The sequence below is a fragment of the Aegilops tauschii genome, chromosome 5 (assembly GCF_002575655.3).
Source record: "Aegilops tauschii subsp. strangulata cultivar AL8/78 chromosome 5, Aet v6.0, whole genome shotgun sequence".
Classification (NCBI taxonomy): domain Eukaryota; kingdom Viridiplantae; phylum Streptophyta; class Magnoliopsida; order Poales; family Poaceae; genus Aegilops; species Aegilops tauschii.
In genome coordinates, this window is record NC_053039.3 from 202,299,463 (window position 1) to 202,320,183 (window position 20,721).

The following is a 20,721-nucleotide window of genomic DNA, read 5'->3' on the forward strand; positions in this document are numbered from 1 at the left end:
CACCGCCCTTCACCGCTAGATAGCCAATCCCCGCTGAAAAAAGAGCAGAGGTTCGCCGAGGCAGCCCCTCCACCAGCAGCTGGGCGTTTTTGCCGCCGTTTCTGGCCGCGGAGGGGCAGTTTAGCGGCGGGTACGCGCCCACCGGGCGCAAGGTGTTCGGCGATTTGCCTGCCTCGGTGATGGACTCGGACGACGAGGAAGCACTCGCCGCGTTGCTGGAGGAGGAAGCCGAGGCCGACGTCCAGGAAGATGAGCATCTCATGGTGCTCGCCGCCCTCGCCCAGTTGCTGGCGAGCAATGAAAAGCCGCGACGAGGTGGCTCGGCGCCGGGGCGGATGAAAGCAAAGAACTGGCATCGTCTCGAAGGCTACTGCATTCTCTACTACGACTACTTCGCCGATGCTCCACTTCACGGCGACAAAACATTTCGGCGCCGTTATCGGATCAGCCGAAAGCTCTTCCTCAGGATTATGAATTCCATCCGGGAGTTCGACAGCTACTTCAAGTGCAAGATGGATTGCACCGGCAAACTTGGATTCACCTCGATCCAGAAGTGCACGACAGCGATGAGGATGCTTGCATACGGAGCTCCCGGTGATTCACTCGACGACTATGAGCGCATGGCCGAGTCCACCATCATTGAGTGTTTCTACAAGTTCTGTCGGGCAGTGGTGGCAGTGTTTGGACCGCAATACTTGAGAACACCCAATGCGGAAGACACTGCTCGGATCCTAGCACAGAATGCAGCAAGAGGATTTCCTGGGATGCTTGGAAGCATTGACTGCATGCATTGGAAATGAAAGAACTGCCCATTTGCTTGGCAGGGGATGTACAAAGGCGCCAAAGGCGGTTGCAGTGTGGTACTTGAGGCGGTGGCCACACAGGACCTCTGAATTTGGCACTCCTTCTTTGGTATGCCAGGAACTCATAATGACATCAACATGCTGCAGTGCTCCCCTGTCTTTGCCAAGCTTGTTGAAGGTCATTCTCCTCCGATGAACTTCGAGGTCAATGGGCGGCACTACAACAAGGGGTACTACGTAGCTGATGGCATCTATCCGAGATGGTCTACATTTGTGAAGACTATCTCAAACGTTGTGCCAGGAGGCAAGAAGTCCCACTTTGCCAAGGTGCAAGAGGCTTGCCGGAAGGATGTCGAGCAAGCATTTAGTGTGCTCCAATCTCAATTTGTTGTTGTCCGGTACCCTGCTCAGACCTGGTCGAAAGATCAAATGTGGGAGATCATGACTTGCTGTGTCATCTTGCACAACATGATCATCGAGAACGAGCAAGAAGAGCCAGTGTTTGACACTGAACCATACTACAGGCAGGGTCCTCTAGCCGAAGTTGATCACCAGCTACCGGCAACCTGGACTATGTACCTCGGTATGCGTCAGGAGATCTGAGACCCACAGGTGCATCATCAACTGCAGCAGGATCTGATGGAGCACCTATGGAGGCTCAAGGGCCACGCCAGGCACGACGTGTGATGAAATATGAGTTTTTATTTATTGAACTATAATTTGTATCGAACTATTTGTTGTTGCACTATTTTGTTGAACTATTTGATTTTCTATGATGAACTATGTGATAAAAAATATTTATGTTGATAATTGAACGCCGAGCCACAACGAACCACGCCGAATATGGGCATGTTCTCACCCATATGGATCCTTTATTCGCCGAAAATGGGCAAAAAACTGAGCCAATATCGGCGCCGGGGGCGACGGCTAGATGCCCAACCGCCCCAGCACCGATTGTATCGCCGGCTCGCCCCCAGGGGGCGATCTTTATGCCTCCTAGAGGGATGGGGTGGGGTGGGAGGCAACGGCTGGAGATGCTCTAATCAACACTAGCTATTCGTTGTAGTGGCAGGAGGTGGTGTTCCCTACTGCTGGTGTCGTGAGTTCGATATGTGGTGTTGTTATTTTTTTCACGCTCAAGTCAGCCGGCCCAGTCGCATGACAACGGCTGTGCAACTCGCCAGATAAAAAAAAAAGAGAACGACATAATGTGCTGGACATGCGCTGATTTGTGGTTTATGTCACAATTTAGATGTGAGATAGTATCTCACATCTAGATGAGATATAGTCACACCCAACTAAAAATCCCATCTTTTCTTCACCCGGAACACTACAGTTGAATTCCGTATATTGTTCTGAGGGACTTTTATCATGAGTTGGACTTTTGTCTTCAGGGGGGCCTCCTTTGTCTTGCCGCCTGCGTCGCCAACCTGTATTACATGGTGCAAATCTATATGAATCCAACAAAAATATATAGCAAAAAAAAAAAACTTAACTCCTATGATGAGCTAAATTAAGCTGCCTAGTTATTGTTGTCGGTTGTGAGTAAATCCTTACCCAAACAGATGCCCAGCCAAGCCTTTCGTCCGACCCATAACCTGCTTTCCATTTGACATGCTTACTGGCCTTCTGTTTATAGACAGCACTCCAGTAGTTCGTGTCAAAATGGTACCGGTAACTGAAGATGATAAGTATCGTTAAGCAATGGACGTAACATATAAACAGGGTGCTTCAAGCTCCCTGTGCATTGGAACGCAGAGCAAGGTCACAAGTGCATCGCTCAAAACAGTCTCACAGATCCAGGAGGCAAATCATATGATGTTTCTTTTCTAAGCCTAGATCAGCTACTCTACATCAACCTGTAGAGCTACTGGATTCCAACAAAAAGATGGAAATCATTCACACCATTTTTATTTACCTGAACTTGTCTGAAGGAGTTAACTGGCGTTTAAATGCAAATGATAGTGAATTTGATGGTAAAGTGAGGCTGGGAATAAATGATAGCTCATCATCCTACAAAATTGAACAAATGATCCATTACAAGCAACATGACGGAGCAAATATTCATTAAACCAGGCCAGCTTAGGGATGTTTACCTTATAGCGATACTTGATATTCATCATATTATCATTGTACAATGCAGTGCAAACTCCATTCAGAATATGAGACTTCACTATACCATTTACTGACAAAATTTTCTCACCCTCATCCAACTTCTTCTCCTTAACTGAAACTTCCCCGTTAGGAAACAAGAAGGTTGCTCTTGGCTACACACAAAAGATATCTATTATCATGGTATCTAAGTAATAAACTCAATTAGCACACTAAAAAGGGTTGCAACGTTCACATGGTCATTAGTACCAAGAATTTGACAGCTTCTGAAAAAATTGTCAACACAAGAAAGGAATGACAGCATACATATAGGAAGATCTTTGTGATTGCATAACACTAGCTGTCTTCAGCTAAAAAAATATTCCTCTGGAATACAAAATACTGACCAATCCATCAGGAGGAACCAGCGATGATAACTCAATTTCGCATGGTGAATCTCCCAAATTAGTAGTTACTGCCACTTCTCCTTGTCCCTCCTAAGAAATAAAATGATGTCACCTATCTTATATGATATATGATGTACACTGTAGAACAACAAAATATAAGATTAGCATAACATTTTCTAACGTTGGGTAAGCCTTCCATTAGATTTAGAAGAACAAAGGAATATACTGACCATGTGCTAATCATTACTCATATTTCATTTAGAGCAAATAGAAGTGGCAATCAAGTATAAAACTATAAGCTGAATGCCAACTTTAGAATACTGGGTGATGTTATATAATGGTAGAAACCACATCCCAATTTTGGATGGGTACTGCTACTATCTGAGAAATGTCAGACAAAAACAATAGTTATTTTAGCCGGCATATTGGATGGTATGTATATTAATCATCAGATGCTACGGCAGAGAACCAAATCGGCAAATTTGACAAATTTGACCTGAGGACGAAATCAAATCACAGAATGAACTGTCCGTGAAACTATTTCACGCGGCTGACCTTTTTGTGTGACGCCCGACACGAAGGCGCCACACTACACTGTGCAACGCCTCACAGATAGGCGCTACACGCCTGGACAGCGTTGCACCCCAGACTGCCTAAAAATTGCTAAGTCATTGTGCAGAGCCTAAGAGCTATGCGCTGCACTGTATAGTGTGGCGCCTAGCTCTCAGGCGCTGCACTAGTGGTTGCACTACAAAATGAAGCAACCACTAGTGCAACGCCTAGAAGCTAGGCGCTACACTGTATAGTGTGGCGCCTAGCTCTCAGGCGCTGCACACTAACTTAGTAATTTTCGGATCACACGGGTGCGCGCTAGCCAGGCGTGTAGCGCCTATCTGTGAGGCGTTGCACAGTGTAGTGTGACGCCTTCGTGTCGGGCGTCACACAAAAAGGTCAGCCGCGTGAAATAGTTTCACGGACAGTTCATTCTGTGATTTGATTTCATCCATAGGTCAAATTTGTCGATTTTGCCAACCAAATCAGGAACAAGCTGCATGTTATTCTCATTGTTCAGGGATATCTGTACCACTGGTCAAGCCCATAAATCCAACTTCCAACAAATTACCTATTGTTCACAAAGGAAACATGGTATTTTTTTTCTCAAAGATGCATGAGAACTGTGTATCATTGCATCAAGGATAAAATATATATTTACTAGGAAGACCCGACACACACCATTCAACCCAAAACTACAACGGGGAAAACATGCACCTGCAACAAAAACCAACGACCCGAATAACCCCAAAAACGACCATTAGGTCTTAGGTGGCAGCAGCAAAAAATGATTGTGCTTTGGTTTTCATAGGACACGACAAGACTACACAATGATTGTGCTTTTCAAACAACCAAAATATCACTGGATATGATACCTTTTTTTTAGAACAATAGGGAAAGATCCCAATGGACATAAGTTCCAGGAGGAGCAGAAATAGTCACAAGCCGTGAACAAGCCTCAACAACTAAAAGGAGAAAAATAGGTAGCATATACTGAGTTGTTTCTGTTCTACAATAGAAAGAATATCTCATTTTACAGTAGAATGTACAAACAAGTGTTAATTACTACATAGTATGCAAACATAGCTAATGGGGATTCCCTAGCAAAATTCAGGTACATAATTAAGGCTCGATTTCATCAGTGCACATTTCTATGCCAAATAAACTGAAATAATCAGGTCATTATGTCAATAAAAACGAAAGATTTTTATATGCACACATGCTCGAATTTTGTATGCACACCATGAGGCTTGCCCATTTTGTGCCAAGGAGAGCATAAATCACATCCTACTGGACTGTGTTCTTGCGAGGGAGGTCTGCACCAGTGTTTGCCTAGCTCTCAACAAACTGGATTGGGTCCCCCCGAGGGGATCAAGATTGGCGGAGTGGTGCACTAACAAGCTTGGGGCTGGCCTAGGCAAGAAAGACGTATGGGTGATCTTCCTTCTAGTAATGTGGAAGTTATGTAAGCACCACAATGCCATTGTGTTCGATGGAACTTCACCATCACTGTCACATGTAGTTCATATAATAGAGGTTGAAGGTAGAACATGGAAGCAAGCGTTAAAGGGAGATGTGGAAGCCTTGTTTGGGGCTTTGGTGAGGTGGGCTAGCGTAAGAAATTAGATTCGAGTAGGAGGGTGGAGTCGGTGTTCATGTAATATGTAATCACCAACGTGGAGGGGCTCTTTACGACTTTACCCCATCCTCTTCTTTAATATATAGCCCTGCTCAAGAATTCGTCCAATTAACCTGTCAAGTTGCCGATTAATCCCTACTCGTAGGGTCACCGAGTAGCCGATAAAATGATAAATTGTCCGATTAATTGATTAACTGGCTGATTAAATTGCCAATTAGTTTATTAATCCCCTACTTGCCAGCCGACCGAGCAGCTACCAATCAACGATTTTCTAAACAATGATATATAGTACGGCACACTCGTGCATATTCGAGGAAAAAGGAATCATTTCATGATCAAACGCAGGTCCGATATGTGACAAGTATGTGACTTTAGAAAAACCTTTGGGGGTTGACCTATAAATACGATGAAATAGATAGAGTTGCTCATCAAGTTGCATTTGCCATAATTAATTCATCCAGGTGAACTAGAGACAAACCTTGGAATCGAAAGGTTTTAGACTTATTAGAACTAAAACCGAGTACATGAAGTGCGGTTTCAGTACTACTCCCTCCGTTCCTAAATATAAGTCTTTGTAGGGATTCCACTAGGTGGACTACATACGGAGCAAAATGAATGAATCTACACTTCAAATGCATCTATATACATCCGTATATGGTTCATAGTGGAATCTCTACAAAGACTTATATTTAGGAACGGAGGGAGTACTAGGCATGAGGAGGTTAGCCTTGATGGGCAGGTGGTGCCTCGAAAGGACACCTGTCGATATTTGGGTCAATGCTGCAGGAGGATGGGGATATCGATGAAGATGTGAACCATTGAATCAAAGCCGGATGGATGATGTGGTGCCAAGCTTTTGGCATTCTCTGTGACAAGAGAGTGCCACAAAAGCTAAAAGGCAAGTTCTATAGGACGGCGATTCAAGCCACAATGTTGTATGGCGCTAAGTGTTGGCCGACTAAAAGGCGACATGTTCAACAGTTAGGAGTGGCGGAGATGTGAATGTTGAGATGGATGTGTGGCCACACAAGAAAGGACCGAGTCTGAAATGATAATATACGAGATAAGAGTTGGGATAGCACCGATTGAGGAGAAGCTTGTCCGGCATCGTCTGAGATGGTTTGGGCATATTCAGCGCAAGCCTCCAGAAGTTCCAGTGCATAGCGGACGGCTAAAACATGTTGATAATGTCAAGAGAGGTCAGGGTAGACCGAACTTGACATGAGAGGAGTCCGTAAAGAGAGATGTGAGGGACTGGAGTATCACCAAAGAACTAGCCATGGAGAGGGGTGAGTGGAAGCTTGCTATCCATGTGCCAGAGCCATGAGTTGGTCGTGAGATCTTATGGGTTTCACCTTAGCCTACCCCAACTTGTTTGCGACTAAAGGCTTTGTTGTTGTTGTTGAACTAAAGACAAACCAGGTATTCAGAGATAAGAATGAAGTGTTTTCCGAGTGGACAATAAATATTGCAAGTGCAAATGTTGAAACTTGGAAAATTGAAAAGGAGCTTCATGAATGCCATGAAAAATTATGAAAGTTGAAAAGCAAGTTAGTTGCATCTTGATCAACTTGTTACTGAGTGTTGGATACTAACTAGGCTTCAGCCTGTGCTACATCTCCTAGCCCATGTGGCCCATCTGTCTATTGGTGGACAGAGTATATAACTTGGGGGAGGGGGCTCTCTCTTGTAACCCTAGGACGTTACAGCAGCTGGCTGCTGTCTCTTAGGTTAGCCACTCCTTCCTTCCTTTCTACTCCCTCTGTAAACTAATATAAGATGATTTAGATCACTAAAGTAGTGACCTAAAACGTCTTATATTAGTTTACAGAGCATGGTATCAGAGAGGCTGGCCGATCTGCTGTAGGTGACAGCAGATCCAAAGGATGTTAAAGGCAGTGGTGTAGGTGGCAGCAGATCCAAAGGAGGTTGAAAGCAGGGTGTAGGTCGCAGCAGATATAAAGGAGATTGAAGGCAGTGGTGCTTGTGGTGGAGTTTGTGTTGCTGTGAGTGGAGATGGCACAGGATCTGGCCAAGGTAACTCGACAGGTTGGCCAATCTGCTGGCTGCAAAGGCAGCAGATGGGTCACCCTCTTCTGATATTTCTGGGGAACGTAGGAAGCAAGCCCCAAAGAGAGAGGTGCAGTACAAGCTTGAGCTCGTGCCAAATGAGATCAAGCTGGATGGGGTTGGAAACTACCTGAGTTGGTCCAGGAGGGGAATGCTAATTTTTAGGATGAAATCGATTGAAGGGTATGTGTTAGGAAACATCAGTGAAGCCCGAAGAGAAGCTGGGAGAGGAGTGGAAGAAATGAAATGCTACGGATTCACTGGTACTCACTTGATTGCTGAATTCCTTGACACCTGCTGTTACAGCACCAGTGGAAGCGCTTTCCACGTCAACAGAGGTATGGGATGCCCTGTCAAAGATGTATTCAGGCAAGGGAAATGTTATGCTGGTCTCTCAGACTGAAGACACAATACACAACCTGACTCGAGATGAAAAAACAGTGAAGACATGTGTGGGAGAGCACCGTGCTCCAACAGGCCCGCAAAAACACGCGGACGCAAGCACATTGAACGACTACCAGCCAATAAGCCTTATCCACCTGGTGGCGAAGATCTTCGCCAAAGTACTCTCCCTTCGACTTGCCCCCAAGCTGGATGGCCTTGTCAGCCGGAGCCAAAATGCGTTCATCGCCGGTCGAAGCCTGCATGACAACCTCATGTCAAGCAATCGGACCGGCTTCTCCACCAGTTGGGTGCCCCGCGAATCTTGCTAAAATTGGACCTCATGCGCGCCTTCGACTCCCTGGCTTGGCCCTTCCTCTTGGAGGTCCTGTGCCAATATGGCCCCGCAAAAACACGCGGACGCAAGCACATTGAACGACTACCAGCCAATAAGCCTTATCCACCTGGTGGCGAAGATCTTCGCCAAAGTACTCTCCCTTCGACTTGCCCCCAAGCTGGATGGCCTTGTCAGCCGGAGCCAAAATGTGTTCATCGCCGGTCGAAGCCTACATGACAACCTCATTCTAGTCAAGCAATCGGCCCGGCTTCTCCACCAGTTGGGTGCCCCGCGAATCTTGCTCAAATTGGACCTCGTGTGTGCCTTCGACTCCCTGGCTTGGCCCTTCCTCTTGGAGGTCCTGCGCCAATATGGCTTTGGGAACAGGTTTCTGGAGTGGATCACTATCGTCCTCTCATCAACAAGCACACGAGTACTTACGAACGGCGAGCCGGGCCCACCTATTTGGCACCGCCAGGGTGACCCCTGTCACCGCAGCTGTTTGTGCTCGTTGTCTACATCTTAGGCAGGCTCATCAAGCACGCAATTGACTTGGGAGTCATGGCTCAGCTGCACCCGAGGCGTTCGATCCCCACGATGTCCCTATACACCGACGACGTGGTGCTTCTCTGTCACTGTTCGTCCAGCGACATCATCGTCGTGTGCGAAGTCCTGATGCTCTTCGGCCGCGCCTCCGGCCTGATGGTTAATTACGCCGAGAGCTCCGCCTCGCTGTTGCACTGCGACACGGACGAGGCGACAGCTGCGCTGGCGCACCTTCGCTGCCCTACCCTCGACCTGCCGATCACCTACCTTGGGATCCCCCTCACAATAGGCCGACCGACTGCCGCCCAATTGCAACCCCTCGTTGATGGGATTGCCAGGCGGCTCCCCGCATGGAAGGCCAACCCGATGAACAAAACTGGGTGTCTCGCGCTAGTGAAGTCAGTCCTAGGTGCCATCCCCGTGCACCAGCTCCTCACCTTCGTGCCGCCGAAGAAGACGCTTCGTCAAATCAAGAAGATTCAGCGCGGCTTCTTGTGGGTTGGCCGCGCTGCCGCCAACGGTGGCCACTGCCACATCAATTGGCGCCGCGTCTGCCGTCCCATATCGCACAGAGGCCTGGGTGTTCAAGACCTGGGGCGCTCTTGCCTTGCTCTAAGACTACGTTGGCTCTGGTTCTCACGCACTGACCATGAGTGCGCCTGGAGTGGCCTGGACCTGCAATTCTCTGCCGACGAGCGAGCGCTCTTCTTCGCCTCAACCATGATGAATCTCAGGAACGGATCAACGGCATATTTCTTGGAGGATCGCTGGATCAATGGGCAGTCCCTAAGGGAGATCGCCCTAGCCCTTTACAACTGCATCCCCAAGCGCCGCCGCAAGATCCGAACCGTCGCTCAAGGTTTGCAGGGACATAGCTGCTAGAGACATCCACGGGACCCTGGGATTGGCCAGTACCTGCAAGTCTGGCTGGCGATCGAGCACGTCATGCTCTCGGACACCCCCGACCAGCTTGTTTGGAGATGGCCGGCCTCCGCTCCGGTACCTATTCTGCTAGCTCATGCTACCTCGCCACCTCCCAGGGATCCACGACTTGCTTCTCGTAGAAGCTCATCTGGAAGAATCGGGCGACGCCGCATGTGAAGTTTTCTCACTGGTTGGCCAACCAGGACAGGTGTTGGACGGTTGATCGCCTTGCTAGGCGTGGTCTCCAGCACCAGCCACGATGCCCAAGCCCCCGAGACGATGCGTCACCTCCTTCTAGGGTGCCCCTTTGCCAAGCAGACTTGGCATGAAATCCTCTCCTGGCTACGAATGACCACCGCAGGCCCAAATCACGGAGAATCCCTCATGGACTGGTGGCTGCACACCAGGCAAAACACGCCGACACTGATGCGCAAAGGCCTCGCCTCCATTGCCCTCTTGACGCCATGGATGATTTGGAAGCAGCGCAATGATTGCATCTTCGATGGGGCCCAGCCCCTGGTTCATGTCCTGGTCTCCAAGATCAAGGACGAAGCCAAGCAGTGGGCACGCGCTGGTGCCCCTGGCCTACGCGTTATCCTGCCATCCACCTGGGATGTGCACTAGTTTTCCTGTTTTTCGTTCGAGCTTGCCCTCCTAGGAGGATTGTAACCAAACTCTATCTTTTCAATGCAATGAAACACAAAGGTCCTTTGCGTTTTCTTGAGAAAAAAATGTGGGAGAGCTGAGGAATGCATGGGTAGATCTGGACCACCTTGCCCCCTTGTTGCTGCCTCACTCTGAATGTGTAGCAGCAGCAAAAAAGTGGATCGAGGACAGAAGGGTACTGAAATTTTTGAAGGGGCTGCATTTGAGGGCAGGAGAGCTGCACCAATGCATCTGCCCCAGTTGCCTACACTAGAAGAGGCCATTGCAGCCATGGCACAGGAAGAAACAAGGTTGAAACAGATTGAGAAAGTGGAGGTGGTACCTAGACAGCTTACTATGTGTCGAATAGGCAGGAGACACGGGATTGTTACAACTGTGGAATAAATGGGCCTCTAAGTCAAAACTGTTTTGTTCCCAAGATGTGACCGTGGAAGGGGGCAGAGGAAATTACAGGGGAGTTAGAGAGGCAGGAATGCAGGGAATTCCAACAACTTCAGTTATCAAAGGAGTGCTAGAGCAAACATGTCAGCCATGGATCAAGGGCAAGGACAGTCTAGTTCAGGCCAGAATGAAGTGAAGAAGGCAAAGCAGCAGACTGATGCAAGCTTTTAGCATTTTGCCCACTTTGTCTACACGATGAAGGTAAGACTGAAAATGCCTCTATAGCAATGCATAGATTAAAATCAGAATGGATACTAGATTCTGGAGCATTAAACATGTTGCTGGTAACCTTGGGGAATTTGAATCGTATAGTCCATCTATGCATCAAGAAACAATTCAAACTGCCGATGGTACAACTCAGCCAATCAAAGGAACTGGAGTAGTTCAATGTACAACAAATATTAAGCTATCATCAGTGCTACACGTACCGGTATTTCCTGTGAATTTACTCTGTCTAAACACATTGGTTGATCAAATAGATTGTCATGTAATCGTTGACACATATGTATTCCTGATTCAGGAGAGGCTGAGTGGAAGGAAGATTTACCGGTATTTCCTGTGAATTTACTCTCTCTAAACGCATTGGTTGATCAAATAGATTGTCATGTAATCGTTGACAAATATGTATTCCTGATTCAGGAGAGGCTAAGTGGAAGGAAGATTGGGACCGGAACCAGACGTAGAGGCCTGTGGTACATGGACCATGAATCCGGCTAGCAAGGAGGTTCAGCACTAGCTGCAATACAAAATTGTCATGATGCATCATTGTAGAATGAGACATCTAGCATTTGATAAAAATGAGTAAAGTTTTTCCAGATGTAATGAGTGGAATTGATAAGAACAATCTTAAGTGTAAAGCATGTGAGTATGCAAAACACACTAGAACCATCTATGTAATAAGGGGCTCAAAAGTATATCCCCATTTATGCTTGTGCACTCTGATGTGTGGACAGTGGTGGCGGACCCGGTAGGGCAAGGGTTAGCGGCCGCCCTACCTTGATTTATCCGGTGCAAGAAGGGTGCGCGCATCGGCGCGGCGGCGTTGCCAATGGCAAGTGACCAAAGCCTGCCCTACCTCAGCTTTTGTCCGTCCTCGGCCACTGTGTGTGGACATGTCCTATTTCCTATATCAGTGGGATGAAGTATTTTGTGACATTCATTGACTGTTACTCACGAATGACTTGGGTGTACCTTATGAGGCATAAGGATGAAGTGCTATCTTCTTTTCAGAATTTCTCTGCATATGTTAAAACTCAGTTCAAGGTGCAGGTCCAAATGCTCAAATCTGATAATGGGACAGAATACATCAACAAGTTTGGGGGGTTCCTGTCTGATCACAGTATTCTACATCAGACATCATGTCCAGACACTCTACCTCAAAATTGTGTAGCAGAGAGGAAAAATCGCCACATCTTAGAAGTGGCTCTATCATTGATGTACACCATGAATGTTCCAAAATTTCTCTGGAGTGAGGCAGTGATGACTGCTACGTTTCTTATAAATCACATGTCTTCAAGAATATTAAATATGAAATCTCCTTGTGAATTATTGCTAGGTGAGAACAAGTTGGTGATTCCTCCCAAGGTGTTTGGCTGTACTTGTTTTGTTCGAAACCACAGGCCCTCGGTAACAAAACTTGACCCAAGAGCTGTTAAATGCATCTTCATTGGCTATCCTACTGGACAGCGAGGATATAAATGCTGGAGTCCCTGCGAACGGCGCACATTTGTAAGTCTTGATGTTACCTTCTGGGAATCTAACCCCTTTTATGGTGAGAAAACAGATTTGAGTGATGTATTTGAGGGGGTTGACCAGCTTGGATGTAGCTAGGGGAGTGTCATAGTCGATCTAAACCCGCCTGTTTGGGCATATGATGTATGATGTGTTTGACTGGCCTATAAGGGACGGTCCAACGTGTTGGGTACAATAGTGCACCCTGCAGGGATAAATCTACTCGAATAGCCGTGTCCGCGGTTATTGGCGACTTGGATCTTGTTGACTTGATCATAGAACAACTTAAACCTTAATAATCTTAAAACTTGCCAACCGTGTGAGTGCCTTGTGGGTTCTTCCTCGTGGGAGATGCGAGAGGGAATAAAAGGTAGTGCCCTTTGCTTTTGTTTAAGCCTTCTTATGGGGGACACCCCCCCCCCCCCCCCAATAATTAGAAAAGTATTATTGGGGTAGTTCTAATAACACACTATAGGATTTAGTGAGGAACCGTTGGAGATGCTCTAATAATATCAATGGCTTATGTTGCTTCCATAACAAGAAATGCATGCTGGAGCAGCCCACCCATCAGCTTTTGTTCTCTCTTCGTCTTCCTCCTCTTTCTCTTTCACCGGTGCTTTTAGCAGACAGCTGTTTAAACTGGCATGCCACGTGTCTACCAAAATTGTAAAGTAATGGTGTGGCAGCCACCATGGAAAACCACTTATGGCACATGATCTGCACTGGTTACGACCCTTGGACAATGGAAGGTTTACAACTTCACAGTTTTTAAGTTGAGAAGGAAAATCAGACTCAGAAACTACATTGCAGCTTCCTACAAAAAGCTTCTCAGAGACAATATTACAGGAAAACACGCGGGAGACGACTGCAACAACTCACATCTAGGTACAGAGCACGCACCTTTCTACTGTTGTACTTCAACTGGAAGTATCTATCCATGTGAATGCAAGAAACAGTGGAATAATCATATTCATGGTCACAAGAGATGGACAAACAGTGTGTCGAACAGCCAATATGAATGTAAGATTGCTCTCCATTCTGGTAATTCTGGAACATAAGGCAGTCTCAGGTAGACGCACATTACTGCCATATATCAGAATCGGTATGATGCATATTATTGATGTCCTAACAAAAAACTATTACCAGCAGAAACTATATAACAAGTAGGTATTTTGATAGCAACAGATCATGGGATGCCACCTAATTCAAAAAGATTAAAGTGCCAATAAAATGTGTTCCATTGACATGGATTTACATATTAGCTCTTCTCGTTGCTAAACTACTCCGCATCCTATAAATCCTATGCAGTGAACACAATACTTTTTAGCATGGGGCGATGTAGAGTGTACTCCCTCCGTCCGCGAATAAGTGTACTTCTAGCTTTTGTCCTAGGTCAAAGTTTTAAAACTTTGACCAACTTTATAGGGAAAATTACTAGCATTTATGACACTAAATTAATTTCACTAGATTCATTTTGAAATGTACTTTCATAATATACCAATTTAATGTGATATATGTTATTTCTCTTTTGTATATAGTTGGTCAAAGTTTCAAAACTTTGACTTAAGACAAAACCTAGAAGTACACTTATTCGCGGACGGAGGGAGTATGCGCTGGCTTGGACAGAATTCAGCAACCGCTTAATTGAAACTCCTCCAGCATATAAGATAACATACAACTATACTAGCGTTGTCAAACCATTGTTCCTATGTGATTTTGTTCTCCCCTTGAGCTGTATATTCTGCATGAATACATAAGTTTTAAGCCGAACATGAATAGTCCACTAATGCAACACCTTAGAAAAATTTCTAGCCAGTATTCAATCATTTTGCTAACCCAAGTCAAGAGCTCCTCAGCACTAATTTTCACCGCATTGACACAACCCACTTGATTTCGTCTACCCTTTTTTCGTAGAGGAGGATAACCCCAGGCCTCTACATCCATATATTATATATTATTAAAAACAATGCCAAGCAAAGCGAAACATTAAAATCAAACAAATCAGTTTACAAAAAATAAGGAGAAAACCGCTATCCACATTGGTCTGCCTCGCGGCAGGATCTCCATAATCCTGCCACAAACCTTATGACCCTGAACCATAATCCACCGCTCAAGCGACATGTGACTTAACAAAGGGCCAAAACTCCCACACAACCCCTTCAAGAAGGAAGCGGTGCTCGCGCTCCAATGTTAGCTGGTCTAACCACAAAGTCAAACATGGGCTATCACCCCTGAAGCAGAACTTTTAACTGACATCTTCAACTTCGATTTCGTCTAACTTATTTTGTGAAAGGGCCTAAGGTCATATTTTAAGCACCACATGTCCTTACAAACACATACAAACAGAAAAACAAAATTACAATCAAATCCTTGGGGGTGCCAAAGTCTTCTTCCTCCTGCATCCACCAGAGCCGCGCCATGAGCATAGCTCGATGCCGCCTATGGGCCTCCGCCTCGGCGGAGTAAACTACTTTTTAAACCAAGAGCTTGTAGAAGCAAAGGCAGAGAAGTCGTCAATGCAAACCAGGAGACGCCGACGGCAGCGATCTGCGAAGCAAATCGCCACTCGAAGAAGAAAATGCTGATAAGGGCCTCCGAACACAACGAAAGACGGTTGAATCCAGATGGATCCACCGCAAACCTAAACCGACCGGATCCCGAAAGACCCGCCAGAGTTACATCCCCACCCCACCCCACCCCCACCCCCCGCAATAAGCAGACCAACAAAATGGGGAATGAGCAGGCAGAACATTATTCCTACACTGGAACAGCGCCGCCTTCTTGCTGCCCCAAACCAATCTCTAAGGCTCCCTAAAGAAAACCTGGAAAAAAATCACCCATGCCGCTGCGCGACAAATGTCGAGCTCGCCGACGTCCAGGATCGTGCATCGACTCCCACTTCTCCGGTAACCTAGCGGTCACCGTCGAAGATCGCCACGCTAGATTGCCAGCGCCGTCGTTGAGCACCGCCTGATGAAGACCGCCACTCAAGCACACATATACTTCGCCATCCCGCAACAGCCCTCCAACTCCTCCACAAGCAGGCAGGACCTCCCCGCCACCAATGGCAACAGACAGGCTTTGCCCGACGACGTGCTCGGGCGGTGACAAGAGAGGGGGTAGATGGGGCGGCGGCTAGGGTTTTGGTCTGTCTGCCTGGTCCACTCTTCCATGAATTATAGTTGGTGTTATTTTGGATTTTGTTTCAACTACCCAAAGTAAAAAAAAAAACACTTCCAATACATCATGTCCAATTTTATGCCTCTAAATTTAGGGCATCTCCAAAGCGGACTCTCAAACCGCCCACAACCGTCCAAACTGCACGGTCCGGACGTGTTTAGCCATCCAACACGGGCCTGTATCGGTCCGCCGACCGGTCCGGGCGCGCTTTTTCCCTCAAACCCAAAAGAAACTTGGGGGGCTTTGCGTGAGTCCGGACAGCAGCCACGTAGGACTCCGACACCCCCAGTCCACCCAAAACCCCTCGTGAACCCCGCGCCTCCATCCTCCCATATTTCTGTGCATCCGTTTTCTCTCTTGCCTTTGCCGCCGCTCCACCACCGCGTCCGCCCCGACACACCCTTGCCGGAACTCAACGACTCCGTCACCTCCATCGCTACACCAGGCTCCATGCTGCTTGTCCTCCCCCGCCATTCCACGCCTCTTCTCTGTCCTTCGCATAGGTACCATCCGCCCCTACGGTACTCACCATGCCCAGCAAGTGTTCGGTGAAATGCCCGTGCTAAATTCTTTTGTCCCTTCTTCTACGAAGCAATGGATTCGGATATGGACTACATATACGAGCACTATGTTGAGTCGTTTGACGGCTTGTCCGACGAGGACTACACGGATGAGACGGCGATGATGCAGGCGGTCCTTGCAGTTCTCAATTTCAAGGGATTGATAAAGGTCATCGAGTGCTCAACCACAACATGGTGGGGGGCCATTTGAAGCTGATGGACGACTAGTTTGCCCCGATTGTCCTAGTCGCTGACAATTTTCGCCGCCGCTTTCGGATGCGAAAAAATATCTTCGATCCTCTCTACCATGGCTTCCGGTCCTTTGATGACTTCTTCATCTTGAAGAAGGATGTCGTGAGAAGGATTGGGTTCTCTGGTTACCAGAAGTGCACGGCCGCACTGCGGATGCTAGCATATGGCACGGCCACTGATTCGTGGAAGAGGATGTCGCGAGAAGGATTGGGTTCTCTGGTTACCAGAAGTGCACGGCCGCACTGCAGATGCTAGCATATGGCACCGCCACTGATTCGTGGAAGATTTGCTTGAGCAAATGAAGGAAGATCTAATTGAGCATCTGTGGGCGGTTAAAGGGGACAACATTGTTGGAGTGTAATATTTAAATTTGAACTGCTGCTGCATGTCAACATTTGAACATTTTTTAACTAAACTGAAACTAGATATGCGGCTACTTTGAGCGTGCGGATGTATGCGGACTTTAAAAAAATTAGGGTGGATGTATGCCGCTAGCTTTGGATGTTTCCGGTCTGCGGACGGATGCGGTGTCAGGATCAGCGTTGGAGATGCCCTTACATATCCAATATCAAGTCTCAGAACTACACAACCACACTTCACAACGTCATCACACAGAAGAATCAATAGAAAAGCGGTGGGTAAGAAAAGATCGCACCTTCGTGTTGTGCGCCGCACTAAGGTGGAGCGATCCGGCAAGGTCGGCCGTTCCTCGCAGCACGGCGCCGCGGGAGGCGGTGTCGACGACGGCGGAGAAGTTCCGCCCCATGAGCGCCACCTCGGGAGTCGGGGCCCCTCCCGCGGCCCCGTGGTGAACTCGGAGACGGAGCTTGGCAAGGCCGTTGAGGACGCGGCAGGAGATGCGGTGGGAAAAGAGCTGGCGCTCGCTGTCGAACTCCGATGTCACCCTGATGGGCGGCCGCCCACGCAAGAAACCGCGCTTCGACGGGGGTGGGGTGGGGGTTGGTGCGACGTGGGAGGTGAGACCATCCTCTTCCATTGGTGGGGGAGGGGGCGGTGCGGAGAGGAGCGCGGGCGCCGCCATTGGACGGGATGCGACGCGGAGGGGAGAGGTGGCAACAGGAGGAAAAAGAGGGACGGAATGAAGAGGACACGTGGCTATCCTTATGCACAGCAATCCAATGGTCGATGGATATGGTGGACCTTGCCAATCGTTGATGCGGGCACGCGCGGCCCGCATGCTCGCAAATCCTGTAAACCGCGGCACAACAAATTTCATTTAAGTGATATACCATGAAATGATTTACCGTACCGCAAAAGATATGGCAGGAGCAGCATAATTTAAACATAGAGCTCGCAACATTATAACTTGACATGCTAGATAAACCTAATCTAAACTACTCTAGTCCTTGACATGAAGATATTACTCGGCCGCGGAGTTGAAGAGAGTGAAGGCGAGCTGATACTCCTCTTTGACCGTCTCAAGCCGCGCAACGGCGCCTTTTTCTTCGATCACGACCGCCTCCTTTGCCTCGACGAGCTCGAGCTCCGCCTCGCAAAAACGCTTGGTGGTCAGCCAAAGGACGTCCCGATGCGGTCGAACTCCCTCCACGCCCTATGGCCGCCGCTGCGAGAGAGGGCGCGCTCCCTCGCCTGCTGACATTCTCTCTTTCCTCATTTAATTATATGTCACATCATCACAAATGCCTAGTTGATATGCATGATACCACTTATAATACTCCCGTTACACGCAGTCTTAGATCATCTCCAACGCGGAACCAAGAACCGTCTGCAACCGTCCGGACCACGCGGTTCAGACGTGTTTTGCCATCCTACGCGGGTCTGTATCATTCGCAGGCTGGTCCGGACGTGTTTTCCCCCGCACTGGAGACAAAGTGGGGGTCTTTGCGGGCGTCCGGATCGCTGTCATGCCCACGTCTGATTAAGTTGGCCCACCAAAAACCCCACCCGCCTCTTCCGCGCTTTCCATCAAACGCCCACGCCGATTGTGGCGTCGCATTCATGCCGACCCAAAGCATGCAATGCCCGATATTGATGTCGTGTGACGTGACCGGACCTGAGGGCGACGTTGATGGACGCGACCACTAGGGCATCGCCACTTCAATGCGGACGTCGCATCCCGAGAAACAAACTTCGGCCCATGCGCCGCATTGAAGCGGGTTGGCCGCCCCTTCGGCTAGCCGTGGCCGCGGCTATTTAAACTGCGCGTCGGCGATGCACATCCACGCTATTGATTATCCTGATTGCTTAGGAAATATATGATAGACTAGGATTTGTTCTAACTTATATTGTACTCAAAGATGGTCATGTACTCCTATATTATACACCCACGAGACTCAAGCAATACTTCATCAATTCCACCAATGTCCCTCTCTATCCATCTTACATGGTATCAAGGCCAAGAAGTCTTGAGTTAAAGACTCGTTTGAAGCAATTTAAAATAAAAGAATTGTAGCCCACTTTGGGTCCATGTTTAGGCCCGAGGGAGCCAGACATTAGAGGGAGATTAGTGGAATTGTTGATGTATTGCTTGAGCCTCATGGACGTATATATAGGAGTCCATGACCATCTTGGAGTACAATAAGATAGAACAAATCCTAGTCTATCCTATGTTTCCTAAACAATCATGATACTCAATATCCCCCGCGGTCACAACGGTAGCAATGCACACGGTGAGATTGGAGAAGAATCTGAAGGCTGTAAACTGACAGACATTGGATGTTGAGTATAATGATTGTATAGGAAACATATGATAGACTAGGATTTGTTCTAGCATGTCTTGTACTCCAAGATGATCATGTACTCCTATATATACGCACACGAGGCTCAAGCAATACATCAACAATTTCATCAATCTCCCTCTCTATTTCTCTTGCACACACCACCTCGTCTCCGAGCCACTCCTCTTCGCCATGCCCCTTGATGCAGAGCATCCTTCCATCATCCTCATGGACTCTACAACAACACATCAAGAACCACGTGGACCTATGACAAGAGCTCGAGCACGCGCAATGGAAACCGAGGTGAACTCCTTCCTACTTGAAATGCATATGGATACAAGTGGAACTTGGTTGCTACCTCACCAAAATGCTCTATGTATCATTAGGCACGAAGAAGAACACTCACAAGCAGCTAAGGAGCACTACCAAGGAGGGGGGGAAGCACCCCAAGTCACCAAGGAGGAAGGAGGGGGCCAAAGGCAGCAAGACTGCAAGTCCCAGGCGACCCCGTGGGCACGGGCCCCCGAGACCCCGTGCCCACGGGCTACACATGGAGCTACGACTGTAGCACCCCGTGCGCACGGGCGTGTACCATGCGCACGGGACCCCCGTGCGCATGGGCCCAACTTACCCCGTGCGCACGGGCCCTACATGATGGCCGACTGAGATGGCTGTTGGGCCTCCACTTCGTCCCCAAGCCTATATATTCCGTACCTAGGGTTATCTTTAGGGTTAGCAAAGACATATGTGAGATATTTGGGAGCTTTGCTCCTTCTACCACTCCATTGGAGATCTAGACCTCTTAGAGAGGATCAACTTTTGTGGATTTCAAGACCTCCTCTTGGAGAAGACTATCATCAAGACCTCACCTCCTTAGGAGTGGGAAGAACTTCACCTAGTGCTTGTTTCCTTTGATTGTGCTTGTAATCTTGTGGCTTTATGTGTTTGCTATTCTAGTGGATGTGTGATTGGGTTTTGTTGGAGTGAATTCCTCTTTGTGTTCTTGGTGTTCATCCCTTTTCCCCCTCCAAGTGTGAAAAGATCCATCTTAGGGTTTCACCCTACAACATCTTGGATCATGAGCAAGGTTGATTCACAAATTGGAGTACCTAACCCCCCCCCCATTTGCTAGCTTGATTTTGTTGTTTTTCATCCTATTTCGAAAATCCCCACCAAAAATAGCCCAAAAAATTTCCTTGCAATTTGTTAGATCTTGTGAGATTTGGTTGATTTGATCCACGAATTTAGTGTTTGACAAGTGGATCTACCCCTTACTATCTTTCCCCACCCTCCCCACCATTGATTTTGGCCGGAACTTTGCAAAAATCCATGGATCCGAGGTGTTCTTGAGTCTCCGGAACACCCCGTGCGCACGGGCCATCGGGACCCCGTGCACATGGGCATAACTTACCCTGTGTGCACGGACCACACAGAGCAGTTCG

General features: G+C 47.9%; 1 protein-coding gene across 2 annotated transcripts; it reads right to left on the reverse strand.

The window, feature by feature from the left end:
• Positions 1-2,009: 2,009 nt before the first annotated feature.
• On the reverse strand, positions 2,010-17,701 carry LOC109783305 (outer envelope pore protein 37, chloroplastic). 2 transcript variants are annotated; one of them, XM_020341917.3, is made up of 7 exons: positions 17,236-17,698; positions 13,489-13,635; positions 3,302-3,391; positions 2,900-3,070; positions 2,722-2,816; positions 2,361-2,481; positions 2,010-2,233 (listed from the first exon to the last, which is right to left on the reverse strand). In XM_020341917.3, exons 1-7 carry the CDS (start codon positions 17,620-17,622, stop codon positions 2,102-2,104), a joined length of 1,143 nt encoding a protein of 380 aa, XP_020197506.1. In that variant the 5' UTR covers positions 17,623-17,698; the 3' UTR covers positions 2,010-2,101. The 2 variants fall into 2 exon arrangements, with proteins under 2 accessions (XP_020197506.1, XP_020197507.1); XM_020341918.4 differs by lacking the exon at positions 13,489-13,635 and having other exon boundaries at positions 17,236-17,701.
• Positions 17,702-20,721: the final 3,020 nt, after the last annotated feature.

What these genes read in the sequence shown, in the direction of transcription:
- LOC109783305 (XM_020341917.3), bottom strand. Translation starts at nt 17,622, where the DNA reads ATGGCGGCGCCCGCGCTCCTCTCCGCACCGCCCCCTCCCCCACCAATG. An exon ending in GTGCGGCGCACAACACGAAG is followed by an intron (nt 13,636 to 17,235) that starts GTGCGATCTTTT and finishes CTTATGTTCCAG; the next exon opens with AATTACCAGAATGGAGAGCA. An exon ending in TGAAGTACAACAGTAGAAAG is followed by an intron (nt 3,392 to 13,488) that starts GTGCGTGCTCTG and finishes TTTATTTCTTAG; the next exon opens with GAGGGACAAGGAGAAGTGGC.